Below are 18,949 nucleotides of genomic sequence, written 5' to 3'. Positions count from 1 at the left end.
TAGTTATTTGCTTCTGAAACCATTTAGCTTGTAGAATGGTTGCACATAGTTGTATTCTGAAACCATTTTACTGGTAGAATGGTTTCAGTGAGTAATTTATTAATTGTGTTTGCTTCTGAAACCATTTATCTGGTACAATGGTTTCAGAGAGTTGTAATCTGAAACCATTTTGCTGGTAGAATGGTTTCAGTGAGTTGATGTAAGGTAGTGAAAAATGAGATTAAGGTAGTGAAAAATTGGGTTTTTTTTTCTGTGTCCAAATCAAACGAACCAAGTCTCTATTTGTAGAGAAAAAAAAATTATGAATTTTGGTATAAAAAAATAAATAAAAAATTAATTTACAACGAAATAATTGAGTTCAAAATATTAAATGGAAAAAAATCACGCCCAGCCAATCAGACAGCGACACGTGTCCTGCTTTTGAAAAGTAGATTCTTCTCTCCAGGGTGTAATCCAGTGTGGTGCACGTGCTGGAATCTGATGGATTCGGATGATCTGGGCTGTCTGATTGATCAGACAGTCTTGATGAGATCAGATCTTGACTGTCTGATGGAAATCAACAGCCTGTAACCATGGTACTGCGGTACGCGCGCGACACTGGATCCGCGTCCATTGATGGTAATTTGGTTAATTAATTAAAAAGAATGGGTATTTTGGTCCAACTGAAAAGGTGCACCTTGCTAACTTAGACCCAACTGGGTCTAAGTTAGCAGCCCCCTATATATATATATATATATATATATATATATATATATATATATATATATATTAATACAAAAAGGACCTTAATATATTAAGAGAAAGATTGATGATGATGGTGGAAAGGAAACAGCAGAGAGAGACGTTAACCGTTGAAACATATACGTGGGTCATGTAGTAGAAGAATCTAAAAAACAAGTGGAGGGGGTGTAGGAAGGAATTATGGAAGTGTTAATGGTTTTGAGAGGTGGCCCAGAGAGAGATGGTTAGTAGGTAGGAGGTATGGTGATGTCTGAAAGGAAACAGAGTATAGTTATTGAAGAGGGTAATGAGAGGGTGTAAAAGCATTTATGGAGGTACGAGTTGGTGTAAGTGGGATGTAGTATATACACAAAGAAATAGAAACGTGGCCTCTTGTGTTTTAAATTTATTTAATTTTTCTTCTGATGTTTGGTGTGGTGGAATGAATACCTCTGAACTCTTGTTAATTAATTATTACTATGTCTCAACTTCCTCACTCAATATACTCACTCATATTACTGTCTACTACTATTGTTACTGTTACTGTATCATGCCTTTGCATTGCACTATACTCATATTATTACTGTTTATTACTATTGTTACCGTTACTATATCATGCCTTTGCATCTTACTCATGCATTACATATTTATTTCTTGTTTGGTTGTTTGGTGTTGTTTTATTTAAATTAATGATTCGGGGTCGGTTCTGGTATCAAGTGGTTCCTCAACCCCCTCTCGATCACAGTTGTGGAGGATCGAACTGTGGTCATCCTTACCAAGTCCGGCGTCAATCACCATTAGACCAACAAACGATTGGTATATCTACATTCTTCTTCTATATTCTTTCTATTTATCTTATACAAAGATTTTCAAAATCCCCCTATCTGGTGAACACATAGAAGAGTATGGTTCGATTTAATGGAAGAGCGTTAAAGTTGATCCAGTATAATGGTTCATCGTGAAGAGAAAGTCTTATCTTGTTTGGTCACATATTTAAACCCTTCATTTAGGCCACACACACAAATGAAGAAGAAAATGAAAAAAAAAAACTAAAGTATTTGGGCGTACACTAGGGTCGTCGCCAATTATTTGGAGATTCTGCTCAAAATAAGCATTCTCTTTAATTATAAATAACATAAAAGTCATATAAAAAATAGCCAAAATTGTAAATAACATCCTAAAGAGACGGTCCGTAAAAGTCTTATCTTCTCTTTTGTTTTCATTTTTGTTTCTTGAACTGTTGTCCCGGAGCACTGTTTAGCATGACTCATTTCCTTTTTTGTAAGGAAAACAAACAAGGAACATCCAACTCCAAGAGTAAGTCAAATAATACGGGCTTCAAGCAATTCATGAGGCGAGCAAATTAATGGTCTAGCAAATTGTAAACAGAAATATCAATGTGAATGAGTGAATCATGGCAAGGTTACTGGCAAGGCGAGCAAAACCTTTGTGAAGCAAATTGTAGACAAAAAAAATCAAGAGATTTTACAAGAGCTGAACTCGCAAGACAGGCAAGCAATTCACCTATCGAATTAGAGCGGTTAATAGTTGAAAATTACTTCACCCTAAAGAAAGCTCACTCACTAGGGCAAGTGGGCAACATACATTTTGTTACCTAACAAAATGTCACATATCCAAACTCTATAAACAGAAGCTCAACCATATCGATGCAACGCTGTTTTCTTTTCATCTTTGTGTAAAGTTACCATGAATACGAGTATTTAATTTTTCTTGTGTTGGATTAAATGTAGTTAGTTTTTTTTTTTTTTGATAAGCAAATGTAGTTTAGTTATGTATCTATTATATATAACTCTTCATTTGGTGATTATATAAAATTTGATTTTAATATATTGATGTTGTTATTCTTGTTCTTAATGCTTTTTTGTGTTAAAACTCCGAATATGATTTTTTGATTTAGAAAATGTTAGATATATGTTTTCTACTTAACAAAGTTAGAATAATTTTATGTCTAAATGTTAATTGTTAGGAACAGAGTTAGATTTACAATCACATGACTCTATCAAATTTTTAATGCTATATATTGAATCAATTAACTGAGCCCGAAATTAAAAGTTAATATATTCATCCATTGTTAATTTGTTCAGTGATGATTGACATTGAATTTGGTAGGAAGAACCACCGTTCGATGCCTCACAACTGCGATCGAGAGGGGGCTGAAACCACTAATACCAGAACCGACCCCTGAACCAAATTAAACTTGTGGTAAAAGCTAAAAAAAGTTAATATATTCAATAGACGTCGCATGATTTGTCGTAAGCGAAAACATACGTTAAAACAAAAGGTTACATATTCGATTAGAATGTACCTCCCATTAGAGAAACAAGAGGTTGCTTTGTTTGCAACTTGACATAGTGGAGAAAGAAGATGAGTAAGAAAATGAAAAACCACTTTTGTGTTTCAATTACTTCATGTTAATAGTTTAGAATTTGAGAAATCGCATGAAGAAAAAAAAAACTACATTAACTCAAACAAAAAGCATAATTAATCCTAAAACAATTGTTGTTAACATCAACATCCTAAAACAATATTTGATTCATTGTAAAAACTAAAACTAAGGCTAAGATTTCTTGTACTAAATATACATTATGTCGATTTCCACTTTGCATTGGAAATTGAGTAGGAATAGAACACTCCTCTCCATTGAAAATTACCTTTGAAGGGAACCCATCTCCTTTTGCAATTTTCATCTCTGGTGTAAATTTTTTGGTAAAAGAAATAACAGATTGTTGTTTTCCAGGAATCTTTGGATTGGTATCATTGTCTTGTCCTATCAAATAATTTGTTCCATATCCCAACACTCCTTGCATGAAAATAGTGTTATTGATTTTTGAAAGGAATGAACCATTAAAAGAATAAACTTTCTCAAACCCGCGAGAAGCACCTTTCTTGAACTGCAAGGCAGTGAACCAATCCTTAAATTGAAAAGATTTCCAATTGAAAAGAGTAATTCTAGCACTCCATCCACCTTTATAATCCGAAACTATATGCCAATTTATGCTAACTCCACAGTTATCTCCACATGGTAATTTTTTCGGTACGCGAAAATGCTTTAACTTAGCCCAAGCAATTGTTTTTAGTGTTCTATTATCATATGGTACAAGAAGAGCTTCCGAAGGAAGTAGCATTGCTTTAGCGTTCGGATCACACCGATGATTTTTTTTTCCATCATAATAACCATCGTCGTTATCACAACCGCAAGCACATGTGTTACAAGGAACAACAGAATCATTATAGTATGCAGAGAAAGTGACACAACATCTAGTTTTCCTCTGTTTCGGTTTCGATATATTGCAAACAATTTGCCAAGTAGAAATAGCAAAAACAGTAGCCTCAAGTCCTCTAGGTTCTGGAAATTGTGACGGTTCAACTTTCAAAGGTGGCCCACAAGTATAATCTGAGTTAAGTACTCCCATAATTTTCCATCTTGCAGGTGGGAAAAGTGATTTTTTATCCAAATCAGGTGGAGATTTAAACACTTGCATTTGAAATTTAGATATGGATAGTGATGGATCCATGATTATAGAATAAAGAGAACCATTTCTACAACAAAATGGTATTTTACCAATTTCAGTATCATTATATTTTTCAGGAGGCAAATCACTGATTATAGGATTTTTTTGACAATTAGTGACTTTAGTGAAATCCATGTCTTTGTAATATTGTCCAGCAATACCATAGATGCATTTTGAAGAATCCATTTCACGTGTGAAAGCACCTTTCATTGAGTATATGAATTCACCTCTTGTCCATTCAAATGTTAAGTTCCAACGATCTAACCTTGATAAAGGGTTATGATTTTCCATGGTTACTTCAACATTATAGTTGTTGTCATATGCTTGAAGAATATCATAGGTTATGGTTAGATCACCTTTTTGACGTGGCAACAATTTTGTCTTCAAAAGTTTTGACTTGTAATTTGGGTCGCTTTTACAACATGCAAACATGGAACTCTCTATGGAATGAATAACAATACAAGTAATTCATTTTCTAGTTATGGAAATAGTAATACAACATAAATCCGATTTTAGTCTCTCTATTTTGTCATATTCCTAGTTACAATTTTGATCCCTTATTTTTAAATTCACCAATTTGATTGATTTTTATGATTCGTCGAGTGAATACTTATGTGACAACTAAGTCGGTGAGACGAAAATGAGATGATAGTGTTTCATGTCAAATTTAATTGGTTTTGTGATATAGTTTAATAAATATTTAGATGAATATATATTTTTTTTTTGGTCATTGTTATAAGTAAATTCGAAAAGTGAATTTTTAATTAAGAATCTAGGTTAATAGTGTCATGTGGGTATGTCACCAGTCACCACCAAAGTTGCCACATAAGTATCTTATTAATCACATCTTCAATTTTCAGCCTCAAATTCATAAGTGAGGAATAAGAATAACTAATGTAATAATATAAAGCTTGGAAGAAGAAAAGTACTCACTTCTTACACTTGGTTGGGGGCACTTATATCCATCATTTTCCAACTTGATGCTTTTAGGCATGGGAATTCCAGGTGGCCTAACCCCAAATTGGGTACCAGCAATTTGAATCAAAGCTTGAATTTGGGACAAATCATGGGCTGTGTTGATGGAACTTTCCAAATCAGGAAGAGAACTTCCAACTAAGGTTGTCCCATTTTCAACAGAAGCTGGAAAGTCACCGGTTTCGAATGGAATACCACCAGAAGCAGAGACAAGGATTTCATGATGTTGAAATCCTATGAACAATTTCCATGATTTAACAACATCTTTTCCTGTGTTGAGAACTTTTGCAGTTGCATTAAAGGCCCAAGATTGTGCTGTCACATTCTTTACGCGAGGGAATTCCTTCCTTCGATCAAGCAAATCATACGAAATGAAAACTCCGTTACAGTCTTCAGCTTCTTTAGGCAGAGCTTCGGGATCTTGACATTCACACACAAAGACATTATATGAAACCAACAATGTTACTAATGATAACAATTCACATATCCATACATTTGACATGTCTTTTTTATTATTTCATTTGCATGATAGAACATGAGAAATTAACATTAATGTGAAAAAATTATGATGTTTAATGTTAAGAGAAAATTAAGTGAGATTTAAATAATAAAAATAGAAAAATGGTGAGGAGTGAGAAGAGTTAGAGTAAGGTTATGAAAGTTAAGGGAGTGAGGAGAGTTAGAATCGAAATATTAGCAAAGAATAAGTCACACGAGAACCTCTTGACTTTCAAGTTTGTGATGGATTTTGGAAGGGATACTATTAATAGTAATTTTAAAAATCTCTAGTTTTTCATTCCACTCTTCTCACTTATGCATTGGGCAGACTTGTATAGCCACACCGGCCCATCCCAAATTTAAGAATAAAATAAAAACGATATTTTATAAAGTGAATAGAGATAAATTGTCGGCCAATAAAAACACTTTACGTGTTTTTTGCCTTCCAAATTAACCAAACAATGCAAGGAATCATTATTAATTTCAAAGCAAATTAGTGAAATTACCTTTGACGTCAACAACAAATGGCAAACAACGAATGGAGATTAAACCACAATGAACGGCGAACGGAGATGCGGTTATTAATTTTTTGCTAGAACTGGAAGGGGTGACGCCGTCGTTATGAGAGGAGAAACGGGGGAAGGCTGACTTGAGAGTAAAACTAAGAGGAGGGGTGAGCTGGTGAAGGTGTTCAGCAATGAGGAAAATTGAGGGAAGAAGAAAGAAAAAACGAAACGCGTAAAAGGTTTTTGTTGACAGACAATTTATCTCTATTCACTTTATAAAACAACATTGTTTTCATTTTAAAGAAAATTTGGTCTAGTGTGACTATAGCCACACCTAGCTTCACACATGTCCGCCCATGTTAATGGAACCTCTATGTAATTGCTAGGGATTACTGTATTATTTTTGTTGAGGGCTAAAATTGATTATATGCAAATTGTTATAGACCAATTTGGATTTTTTTTACCAAAAGAGTGTAGTTTTTACATTATATTATAAAACAGGTGCAGTTTTTTAAAAATTTACATCCATGTTGTTATGTATTATAGTTGTATTTGGTCTACCCCTATTATGTCTTCTCATATTACAATTAGGTTTTAATGTTGGACCCGAATATGAAGTCCAATACTCTTTGCTTCCAAAAGGATGAAATCACATGTAAATATAAACACCACAATTAACATTGCAATAGACACACGATGCAATCACATGCTAAAAAAAATATAACTATTAAAAATAAATAAAAAAAAGAAGGAAAAAACTCAAAGTCGTGGCTGCCATCTACAACTTTGCTTATAAACTGAAGGAAAAAAAAAGTGGTGTGTAAGTCGTACATGACAACGACGACTTACACCCTTTTGATAATTTTTTTTTAAAATTCACCTGATTGATAATATAATGTAAAAACTACATCATTTTGGTAAAAAAAAGTCACCAATTTGAGTATATATATATAGCAAAATAAAACAGTAATATTTTAAAGAAAAATTTAAGAAAGTGTTTATGGAGCAGTAATTAATAAAACTAAATATAGTACAAGGTTCTTAAAATTTATATAGTCAATTTTTAAGTGTATTTTTAAAGTGAAGAAATGCATCGAATTGTGATATTTTAATGCTATGTATGTAGCAACGCCAACAACCGAGTGAACAGTGAAGCATGGATCCAATGGTGCTGATTTTCGTGTCCTTTGTAGCGTAGGCAATGCACATGCCCTTGTCTTATATATTTGCCCCTATTGAAAATTTCGACGACCAAATGTTGGAGAATAATATGGTTAGGCCAGCCACGTTTTTCATCATACCTCACTCATATATTTGTCGATACATTAATTAAAAAATAATTTAAAATATATTTAGTTAGTAACTAGAGATAATTTTTATCTTATAAATCGATTTAGTTTGGTTTGGATCAAAAATCTTATTAAACCAAAGAAACTGAACTGGTTCAATCTTGTTCACAAATTTCAATTTTAAAACTGGTGAACCGATAAATTGAACCGAACCTCATACGAATATTATTTTAGTGAGGGTCAAGCACAATTTTAAAACATGATCAACAACAGTAATAGTAAACTGAGCCGAATGGCCGCTCTAAGCTAGTAAGTGAGCATATATTGGTCTATCTAGGCGAAAAGCAAATACCACTAATCCAATCATCATTACTATAAAGCACCAACAATATTTCATTGAGAAGATGGAGTACAAGTTGTATGGCCTTTCTTAACCATATCATAAAGAGAGAATCAATTTCAAATACTATGTTTTTGTTAGAAATAATATAAAACTATTGATGTGGCTCTTTCTTAACAGCTTAAACTTTTGGGATAATTAGTTATTTGACATGGTATCAGAGTCTCTACGACTAATTTACGACTAATTGGTCTAGAGTTCGATCTTCACTCCCCCTCACTTTCTAATTAAAAAGTGGAATTTAAGCTTATGGTAGGTGGACCTATGCATTATCCACGCTTCAAGTCCAAGTGGGCTCTTGCATGAGGGGACGTGTTAAAAATAATATAAAATTATTAATGTGATTTATTTTATCCTAACAGCTTAAATTTTTGGGATAATTGATATAGTTTTGAATACCAAGTCACGAATTTTAGAGAGAGTGAGAAATGAATGGACGGTTGAGATGTTGACGACATAAGACAACATGAAAAAATGAGTTGAAAAGGAATTTGGATACCACTTACTCCCTCAATCTCAAAATATAAATAAAAGTTGGTCAACAAAAATGAATGTATTTGGTCTAAATCTTTAACCAAATACATCAAGTTTCTTTAACCCACTTTTGCGTATATTTTGGGACGGAGGGAGTATATTACAAGTACAGTAACAAGCACATGAGTAAATGACGGCAATAACAGTAACACGCACATGTGTAAAATTAGGCGATTTGAATTTTCAAAATCGCATTGCACCATACACGAGAGTATGGTTCTCATTCTTCCAAGTCTCCCTCCATGTTCTTCACGTTACATCAAATAGAGACCGTTCATGATTGGAAGAAATTGACAAAGGTAATCATTTATTTTCAGAATAATCATAACATCATATAATTGAATTATGTTATATTCTGTCTAATCACACTGTTATGATATTGGCCGGAGAGGCTCAATGTGTGGAATGAAGAGATGATCATTTGAAATGTCAAATTACTTTTTTCTTCTTGTTTTTTTCTCTTTTTAGGAGGCTTATCTATCTTCAAAGTAGAGTATATCAATTTCTATAACTATAACATTGATGTTTTTATTGAGAGCTAAATTACATAAAAAAATTATCTATAAGTTGGATTAAGGTACTCCACCGAGTACCGATAGGTGAGTAAATTCGTCAAAAAGAAAATTGCTATATACCATCAGATCAGAGTTGATACAGTATAAATCATTGTGGACGTCAGCTCTTAAAAAATGTGAGAATATTAGAAGTCTTACATTAAATGGATAAATCAATATGATACTTAAGTTATGATATTAGATGTATCTTTTGGATTTAAACCTCCTATATGTTTAAGTCCAAAAACACATGTCATGTGTATATGTTTGTTTAGTTCCTACCACTAAATCAATCCTTCCATATGTTTCCTTTACTTTACTTTACCATGTAATAATAATATATATTTGCATTAATAAAATAACAATGCACATGCCTTCAAAAAATATGTTTCAAAAGAAAAACTAATCAAAATATATGAAGAAAATTAAAAAAAAAAAAGACAGTAGATAGGTATTCTCTGATGCTACCATGAGCCGCGTGGTCTTCACTTTAGCATAGCCTTTTAATCATCAAGTTTCCATCATATTTATCAATACATTGACAATAATTTTGCTTCTTTTTTTTTTTTTTTTTGGTAAAAATAAATTATTGACAATAATTGATGATTTTTTTTCCTATATATATTTCATCAGCTAGCAATCCTTCCACATTCATTCATTCATTCTTAATTATAGCATACGCTAGCTGAAGCTCAACTTGAATGCTCATAGATAGGTATAGCTATTCTTCTTGTATACCTATATTCTTCATGTATGTCATGTAATCCTTTTTGCATATAAAATTTCTCTTGGCTAGGGAAGCTTATTTTAATTTTTATACTTTAGCTGAAATTAAATATCTCTCCAAACAATTTTTAAAAAGACTAGAATTAGCATTCATACAACTCTGGTCTATACTCCATTTATCGATGTATGTTAACCCTGCATTAGCATTAGAAATGATGTAAAAGCTTACATCAAAAGGATCAGCAGCCTTTTTTATAACAGTGTCAATGAAGTGTTTGTAATTATTGAGTTTCAAAACTTTAGTATAACAATTCTCCTTAGATTAAGTGGCAATCTTTGATCATGTTTAGGGGGTGCAATCGCACATGCAAGTGTGCAAAGAATATCAAGAATCAAATAGCTTTTTTTAAAAAATGGCCAATATTAATATGCTAATTGATAATTCAATATTAAAATATGCTAATTGTTAATTGGTAGTTTTTTTTTTAGTGAAAGTGAAAATTGAACCAGAGACACGTCACTCTATTTCTTAGCTACTTAACCAACCTTATAACTCCCGGAACATAATAACTTCTTATAAGGTTCTTAATTAATCAACCAACTATAGCATGGTCCATGGAGATGTTTGTCCTTATAATTTTTTTTATTATTAATTCATAAGTCAACCAATCCAATCACAAGGTTTTGACAATATTTAATTGGTCCCATACCAATATGTTTTATCTGATTTACAACAATTTGCATTATTTCTAGACATGAGAAGATGATGAAATAATTGAAGGATCTAGTCTAGACACTTCGAAGTAGTCACAAATTTAATATGTTATCGAAAAATCTAAAACTCTTCATTCATCATCATCAACACAAACAAAGACAGAGGTTTGTTTGTTTGTTTGTTACCCTGCTTTGTCCAAGTTCTTTTGTAACTTTTGCATATTATAGCTTAGTTGGAGACTTGAGATAGACGCAATTTCTTAGTCCTAGATATATACGTACGTTATAGATATGCTAAGCCAGCACACACACACATTTTTCATTAAATACAAATTTGTTTCACTTCTTTAATTACATTATCATCATATATAATAATGCTTTAATCAGATTATCATACTCATACATCAAATTATTTAGGAAGGGGTTGCTTCCTTTTATTTTAATTGCGAAATATTTATATCTATTTTTGCTATTGATGCTAATTTGAGTAATTGTTGGTGGATAAAATTTTAATACCTCTATCTGTGTTTTATGAGTCTTGAGATTTTTTTCGTTCCGGTAAGTCTCTGAAACTCAATTTACTTAAATTTTACTAAATTTTTTTATATTATTATGTTCATGAAATAAAAATTAATATTTTCTTTTTATCATAAATTTTGATATATTTAATTTATTCAAAAATTTATAATTAATAATTAAAGTGAATATATGGATCAATTTGTCTCAACAAAAAGACATGTAATCTACCTTTGTCTCCAAGGTCTAAAACGTTTTCATCGAAGAAGAAATAAACAGAAAAAACAATTGATTGTCCATATCTTCTTTTCATTTGTTTATATAATTTCTTCAAAGAAATCAATTAGCTATTTCACTCATTTGACATTTCATATGATATATATATATATCAGCATGGACTCCATTAATTCAGACCCACCATTTGAAGAAACATACAAGAACCTATTCAACAAGACCAAAAATATTATTAATGATGAGTTAATAATGGTGGATGGTGAATGTGAGCTTCCATTGATTGATCTTAGCCGTTTAAATGAAATCAACGACGTGGCGAATGAAGAGTGCAAGTCTATGATAGCAAAGGCTTCACAGGATTGGGGTTTCTTCCAAGTTGTAAATCATGGAATTTCAAGTGACATTTTGAAGAGATTAAGGTATGAACAAGAGAAGGTTTTCAAGGAACCATTTGATAAGAAGAGAAAAGAAGACAAGTTCTTGAATTTATCTTCTGGTAGTTACCGTTGGGGAACACCAACTGCCACATGCATTAAACAGTTATCTTGGTCAGAAGCATTTCATATTCCCTTAACTGATATACTAGAATCAAGTACCGGATCAAACACTCATCTTAGGTATGTTCTCACTACTAATATTAATAGGAAAATGCTAAACAATGCCCCTGGGGCACTGTTTAAGGAACCAAATATAGTAATATCATATTGAAGTTTGTGCGGTCAACGCCTCGAAAATCTAAAAAGTGTTATTTTTTATTTTAAAATTTCCTTTTTTGGTTTCCTTAACCAATGCCCCGGGGGCACCGGTTAGCATGACCCATATTAATATATATACACTAATTATCTAACCATGATCTTATTTTTCTTTGACTTAAAAAACATCTTATTCTTAGTTCTTTAGTTTGGATATGCATTATTTTTATTTCATAGTAATTTGTCTTGATATCTATTCAAATCCAAATGTGTAAGCTTCATTCAAATAAATCGGTATTATAGTCTTTGAAATTGTAATCTCCAAATCTATGAAACACTAATTTAGTTCCTTAAATTAAATGATATTAGTTAATTTAGTTTGTTTTTATTATTATTATTATTATTATTATTATTATTATTATTATTATTATTATTATTATTATTATATTTATCTCGGCAATTCTAAGGTGTATAGCTGTCAAATGGGCCGACCCAGACCGATCTGGTGGACCAGACTATATATATGAATTAGATTGGCCTGGCCCAATTACTATTAAGCTATACATTAATGAATCCGGTCCATATCGGCCATGTGGGCCAATGGGTCAACCCAACCCATTTTATTTTATTTTTTCCGTTTATTCAATATTTTTGTATGTCATTTTGACGTATTAGTTTCTTAATTATCAATTTTATTGAGATATAATTGTATATAAGTGTTGGTTCAAAAAAATTGTATACAAGTGTAAATAATTTTTACATCAGTACTAAATATCAATTAAACTCTAGTTTTATTCCTATTAAAAAAAATTAATTCAAATTAATGTTATAAACTTAATTTTTTTAAAGTTTTACGTAAATATAACCTTTTTATTAAGTTTACCCATTTAACTATATTTTTATAATAATTTTTCAATTAGATGATAACGTTTTATGTTTTTATTGAAATTAGTTTCACAAAAATGACATAATTTTTTTTTTATAATGGGTCGGCTCTGGCTCAGCCCATTTTTCATATGGACTACATGGGCTTGAGTCAAAATAGTCTGTTGCATTTGATTAGTTTTTTGAGGTTCAATCCGTCCAAACCTGTAGGCTAATGAACCGATCCATTAATCCGGTCCAGTTTTGACAGCTCTATGGTGTTAGGTTTATCTTCTTTTTTTGACTAAAAATAAATAATATTCACTCATTCATATTGATAGAATACATCGATGTAATACAAATTCAAATTCGCTGAAAATCAAAAGTATGAATCTGTGAACAAACTCACGTCATCCATGTTAATTAATAGTATAAAACGGTCAATTACACAAGCCTACAAATATGACTATTATTATAGTTAAAAGCAATCGGGCATTTTATTTCGGCCCATTTCTCAAAAGCCTCTGTTTCTTTTTTCTAAACTACCCCCTTGGTAATATAAAGGTATTTACCTAATAATTAACAATTAATGATAATTTTATATACATGTAAAGTAAAAGCTAGTTAAAAATTAGTTGTGAATATTATATATAAATTTATTTATATAACTAATTCTCATTAATTGTTTGAAGTAAATATCTTCAAATTATGGAGAGATAATGGAGACCTCACGTAAACAAGATTTTTGGGTCTTTAATTATCAAAAAAAATTGGGTCTATCAGGAATGTAGTGGTAGGGGTGGGGTTGTTTAATTTTCAAAAGATTATATAATAATCTAAGTCCAATTTCATTTCTATTTGGACCACCTTACTTTGTCTCAATCTTATTAAGTTTAGCTTGTCCTTTTCTTTCTACTTTTTCATCACTCATCATGCACTTCTTTTTTGTTCCCTATTTCCACAAGTGGACTCAAAGTGTCATTCTCAAGTGGAATTGATGGACAAGTGGAATTGATGTTTGTTTTGTCAGTATTAAATCAATTAATGATTGAAGAAATGTGCACATATTAATTTTTCTTTAACATTCTGCTTGTAAGTTTTGTTACCATAGACAAATGTGATAAACCAAATTAGCCTAACTAACTTTTTTGGATGCACACATATTTGCAGTTCAATAATGGAACAATTTGCTACCACAGTTTCAAACCTTGCACAAACTTTAGCTGATATCCTGGCAGAGAAATTGGGTCACCAATCAACTTATTTTAAGGAGAATTGCTTGCCCAACACATGTTATCTTAGATTGAACAGATATCTTCCATGTCCAATTGATTTTAGGATTCATGGCCTAGTGCCACATACAGATAGTGACTTCCTCACCATATTATATCAAGATCAAGTTGGAGGTTTACAATTAGTCAAAGACAGAAAATGGGTTGCAGTTAAACCAAACCCTGATGCTCTTATAATTAACATTGGAGACTTATTTCAGGTACTTATATTAATTATTCGGTTAAAATGAAGTTTTGGTCATTATATTTGGTCTCATTCATGATCACGGTCTCTCTAATTGGTGGATTTAGAAATCGAGAGACCAAATCAGAAATGAGACAAAATCGGATGATCAAAACTGCATTTAAGCCAAATTATTTCTAGTTTGTTTTAATTAATGTTGTATGCAATGAATACATGTAGGCTTGGAGCAATGGAGTGTATAAGAGTGTTGTGCATCGAGTTGTGACAAATCCAAAAGTAGAAAGGTTCTCAGTGGCTTATTTCTTATGCCCTTCAAATGACACTGTGATAAGGAGTTGTAAAGAGCCCTCTGTTTACAGGAAATTCAGCTTTGAAGAATACAGAAAACAAGTTCGTGATGATGTTCAGAAACTAGGCACCAAAATAGGCTTACCTAGGTTTCTCATAAATTAAGGAACTATGTAGTACATAGTATATGATCAGCATACCATTATTGTGGGTATATAGTATTCCAACACCTTTTTGAAGAGATCATTATACACAGAAACGAACCTGGATTCTCTGCCGTCATTGACTTCACGCATTGGTGCAGTCAGGGGATTCCCTGCGGTCATTGACTTTAAGTAGATTTTAATTTTCTTTAAAAACTAAAATTACCGAGTTTGATATGTGGCTCGCGGATTCCCTGACTGCGTGAATGCGTGCCGCCGGTGACGGCAGCAAATACGGGTTTGAGATAGTTTGGCTGTGTGTGTGTGTCAATTTACCATTTGGTTAGAGATTCTAAGTTATGAGATTGTGTAGTAATATGTAAGTGGGTGGTTTCACTCACTACTTCCTCCTAAATGACCCACATATTCATCTGCATTTTGCTTATTGCTAACGAGAGTGAAGTATATCAGCAACATTGTTCCCATGCTTGACCTGTTTCAGAATCAAACAATTAATGGAAAATGGCAAAGTAGAAAAGATGCAACTATAAAATGTATAGTAGGTGGATCTTACAAGGTGGCAAAGAAAATGAGAACCCTTTTAGGATCAACTGTCCATGAAGAAGATCGTATGAAACTATTTCTGCGAGTTAAGGATGATCTGCCTTCGGTGGTGGTGGTTGTGGTGGTGGTGGTGGTGCCGCCAATGTTACTCTGTTGATGGGCGTGTGGGTTGATGGAATGATCCGCGGACACCACTGCCATTGCTGCGGGCAGTATCGGCGTACCTGAATGAGTAGCTACAACACTTCAATGATACACACATAATCCTTTGCTCAATTTCAGTTAAATACATGTACTATTTTGCTTATAAGTTATATATATACAAAAATGGTTTCACTTTTACATTAATATATTAAAACATAAATAAATCATTTTGCATACTACCATTTCATAACCAACCATGTCATAATTCATATACTGTATATCAAACTTTCAATATGTAACTACAGGAATATTGATCTGTACAAAATAATTGGAGTGTGTGTTTTGATACCTATTGGTGAGCACATAGCAGATAAGCAATCCTTATTATCATGAATTTGAAGCGTTGTAAGGCCATTTATCTTCCTGTCGCCCACACGCTGAGATCCTTTCCTCGAAAGGCTCCTCTGCAACAAAAAAACAAAACTTCAGGGTGTCGGTATTCTATTTCTTACCCTCAAAAATTTCATTTCACGCATATACTTATTTAAGCGTCGGAGTATCTTGTAGGTACACGGACACCCCCTTCATATTTCACGTAAAAGGGCAGGATATTCTATTTCTTACTCTCAAACCTATCACTTCACCTGAATACTTACTTGAGCGTAGGAGTGTCTCAATGTCTCATGTAGATACATCCCCGTAACCCGTTAAAATATCTCTTTCATGCAAAGAGATTAGGTATTCTATTTTTTACTCTCAAACCTATCACAATACTTGCATGTATATCTCCTTTTACAACCACCGTCAAAATGCTAACATTTCATCATTTAGAACCTTTCTGATTAGGTAAGCTTTTTTTAATTTAACAAGAAAATAAGTTTTTTTATTAGGGTCCAGTAATCCAGAGTTTAACCATGAGATATTAAATAAAGTCAGACAAAAATAAGAAAATAATTTTTGTTGAAGGAAAAAGAGAGAGAGAGATGCATACCGAAATTCTGGAATTTGAATTGGTACTATCTTTATTGATGCCGGAAGAGAATGCATCCATATCAATGACATAGCTTTCAGCTTTCTCCATTGTGTATTGATATGATGATGATGATGATGAAGAAGAATTTACCTGATCCAAAATCGACATTCCCTTTTGCTCCATTTCAAAACCATGATCTCCACAACCATAATAAGAAGAACATGATGACGACAAATCCTACAAAATCCAAGAATCTCCCATAATAAATAACACATTCATTCTTAATAAAAGCGAATGAATAGTTATTATCATTGATAAAATAAGAAAACTGAAATCTTACCAATTTGGAAATTTCCTCCATATTTGAAATCACTTCCTCCTAATAGAAGAAAAAACAGAGGAACATAACATGAGATTGGACTCTGATTAACGTTATAATATAGAATTAAGAAACACGCAAATAATTAACTTACAACATATAGAATCCGTGAACCACAAGCCAAGTTTTTATCTTTTTTTTTTTTTTAATTTACGCAATCAATCATAAAAGAAAACCCACTTTCAGATGCCCAATTAAGTTGAATGATTGATCTTTTAAATTATTACGCAAATTGTTGTATGTTGAAATCAAGAAAGGGTTGGAAATATTAGGATGAAAAAATAAAAAACAGAGTTTCTTAATTAAAATGAGTAAGAACAAATTGAAATGCAGCAGCACTCTGTTTTATTTTTTAGGGACAAACAACTCTTTGTTTTGTCAACGTAGAAATGAATGATTTGTTTTTCTTAAAAAGAAAGCGAGAAAGTAACAAGTCAGAGGGGAGAGAGAGAGAGAGAAAGACATGATTGTGGGTTGGTTTGTTACTTTGAGGAGAGACTATTTTTCTTTTTTTTTTTGGTTATTGACTTTTTATATTTTATTATTTTTTGACGAATTGACTTTCTATATTTTATTATTATTATTACATATGCAAATTGAGTTTCTCACGCATAAAAACAAATCGATCCTTTTAGGGAAAAATAAAAATAAAAAATCAATCCATTGACTTTTTTCCTGAAACCAACCTATTGCCTTCTTTTAACGTACAAAATTTATTTTGTGAATTTGTCTGTATTTTTCAGAATCAAACTCGTATATATGATCTAGCTTATGCGAGCCATGATATGATACATGTGTAAAAGCTGCTATAAAATAATAGGTCTGATGTGCGTGTTTTCAATGTGGAAAAACAAGGAGCTTCACAACCAACACTCAGTTAAGAGAGAATTTTTAGACTTTTTTTTTTAAGAACTCTAGGGTTGGAAGAATTATCAATGGATTGGTTACATGTAGAGATTGACAAATGGTAGAATTAACTAATTCTTATAATTCCTTTGAGAAATTTCTGTCAACTCGTCAACTAGTTGACGATATAAAAATCTTGGCAGGGTTTCTTCATTTTTATAAAACGTCCGCTATTTAAGTAGCGGAATGGTAAAATAGGAAACGCGTAGCGCGCGAGTAAGTGTAGTAGTTTAGATAGGGATGTTTTCTCTTTAGGCCCCTCATGATTCTTTTTCCTCCTATATATTTTGCTTTTTTGTCCTTCAATAAAAACTTCTGTTTCTACAAACTGAAAAATTCAGTTTCTATTAACCGAATTTTTTCTGAATTTGAACTAGAAAAAGCTTTGATTTCTGCGAACCGAAGTTTTTATCGAGGGCAAAATTGGATTTCTTGGGGTATAAAAGACACGTTGGGGGCCTAAAGAGAAAACATATTACACAAGTGAATCTGTTAGATTGAGATAATATTGAGGATATAATGTTTAATTTGCTCTTTAGGCACCCCTAATTGCTCATAGACCTCTAAAAAATTTAAAATGCCCTTAAGTAATGCTCGGAAGATGACTTCAGCTCACTATGATTTAGAAGATAAATTTCAATCCGTGCTAAAATAACACCATAACAGAACATCTAATGTTCATATGCATTTTATTTGGTTTGAAACATCAAAAGCTCGAGTTCTTCATATCCAAGACCTACTCTAACTAAATCCTACGTTTGCGACTTCTGGACAAACTCAATTAATCAAATCATCTCGAACCTTATATTTGTTATCTATGAAAAATTGTTTCACAATATCAACATGCACCTCAAGTTCAACAATGCCTGATTTAAAATGAACGGGAAGTTCAACTAAACAAATAAATCACAAAACATAAACAAAAAAATAAAATAAAACTAAAATTCTAAAACACGGGAAAATGCATCCAATTGAAGTTTCAGATTGGATCGAAAGATATTTTTCAGTCCATGTTAGTATACTCTTTCTAAAATAATCAGTTAAAAACACATTATCTGTTCTTTGGTGTCAAATAAGTGTGGAAAATCTTTATGAATGAAGCAATTTTGATTTGAGACTCAAAATGTGAAAAAAAATTGAACTTTTGAGAAATTGAATGTTAAAGAAGAAGTGAAGTACAAAAGGTGCAAGCTATAGTCTAAATTACATGATTGAGCTTGAGCATAATTTCTGAATGAGTCGTTTAAATTTTAGTAATACGTAATGGTTTTGAGACCTAAGTTAAAGTTAAGTTACTGTTATGTATATAGTACGTTTCCCA

The 18,949-nt window shown here is 32.0% G+C and overlaps 3 protein-coding genes across 4 annotated transcripts; 1 reads left to right on the top strand and 2 right to left on the bottom strand.

Moving 5' to 3' along the window:
* Positions 1-3,257: 3,257 nt before the first annotated feature.
* On the bottom strand, positions 3,258-5,730 carry LOC123905428 (COBRA-like protein 10). The gene is made up of 2 exons (XM_045955023.1): positions 5,187-5,730; positions 3,258-4,693 (listed from the first exon to the last, which is right to left on the bottom strand). Exons 1-2 carry the CDS (start codon positions 5,728-5,730, stop codon positions 3,258-3,260), a joined length of 1,980 nt encoding a protein of 659 aa, XP_045810979.1.
* A 5,628-nt stretch (positions 5,731-11,358) lies between these two features.
* Positions 11,359-14,684, top strand: LOC123909532 (gibberellin 2-beta-dioxygenase 8-like). Its single transcript, XM_045960371.1, has 3 exons — positions 11,359-11,816; positions 13,926-14,247; positions 14,451-14,684. Exons 1-3 carry the CDS (start codon positions 11,359-11,361, stop codon positions 14,682-14,684), a joined length of 1,014 nt encoding a protein of 337 aa, XP_045816327.1.
* On the bottom strand, positions 14,635-17,122 carry LOC123909533. 2 transcript variants are annotated; one of them, XM_045960374.1, is made up of 6 exons: positions 16,817-17,122; positions 16,684-16,722; positions 16,362-16,580; positions 15,720-15,834; positions 15,237-15,450; positions 14,635-15,155 (listed from the first exon to the last, which is right to left on the bottom strand). In XM_045960374.1, the coding sequence occupies exons 2-6, from the start codon at positions 16,702-16,704 to the stop codon at positions 15,056-15,058; spliced, it is 669 nt and encodes a 222-aa protein (XP_045816330.1). In that variant the 5' UTR covers positions 16,705-16,722; positions 16,817-17,122; the 3' UTR covers positions 14,635-15,055. The 2 variants fall into 2 exon arrangements, with proteins under 2 accessions (XP_045816330.1, XP_045816329.1); XM_045960373.1 differs by having other exon boundaries at positions 15,237-15,462; positions 16,817-17,102.
* Between the last annotated feature and the right edge of the window lie 1,827 nt (positions 17,123-18,949).

Source organism: Trifolium pratense, linkage group LG2 (genome assembly GCF_020283565.1).
Source record: "Trifolium pratense cultivar HEN17-A07 linkage group LG2, ARS_RC_1.1, whole genome shotgun sequence".
In the NCBI taxonomy this organism is placed as follows: domain Eukaryota; kingdom Viridiplantae; phylum Streptophyta; class Magnoliopsida; order Fabales; family Fabaceae; genus Trifolium; species Trifolium pratense.
The sequence above is the reverse complement of the archived record's forward strand: the minus strand, read 5'-3'. Positions and strand labels throughout refer to the sequence as shown.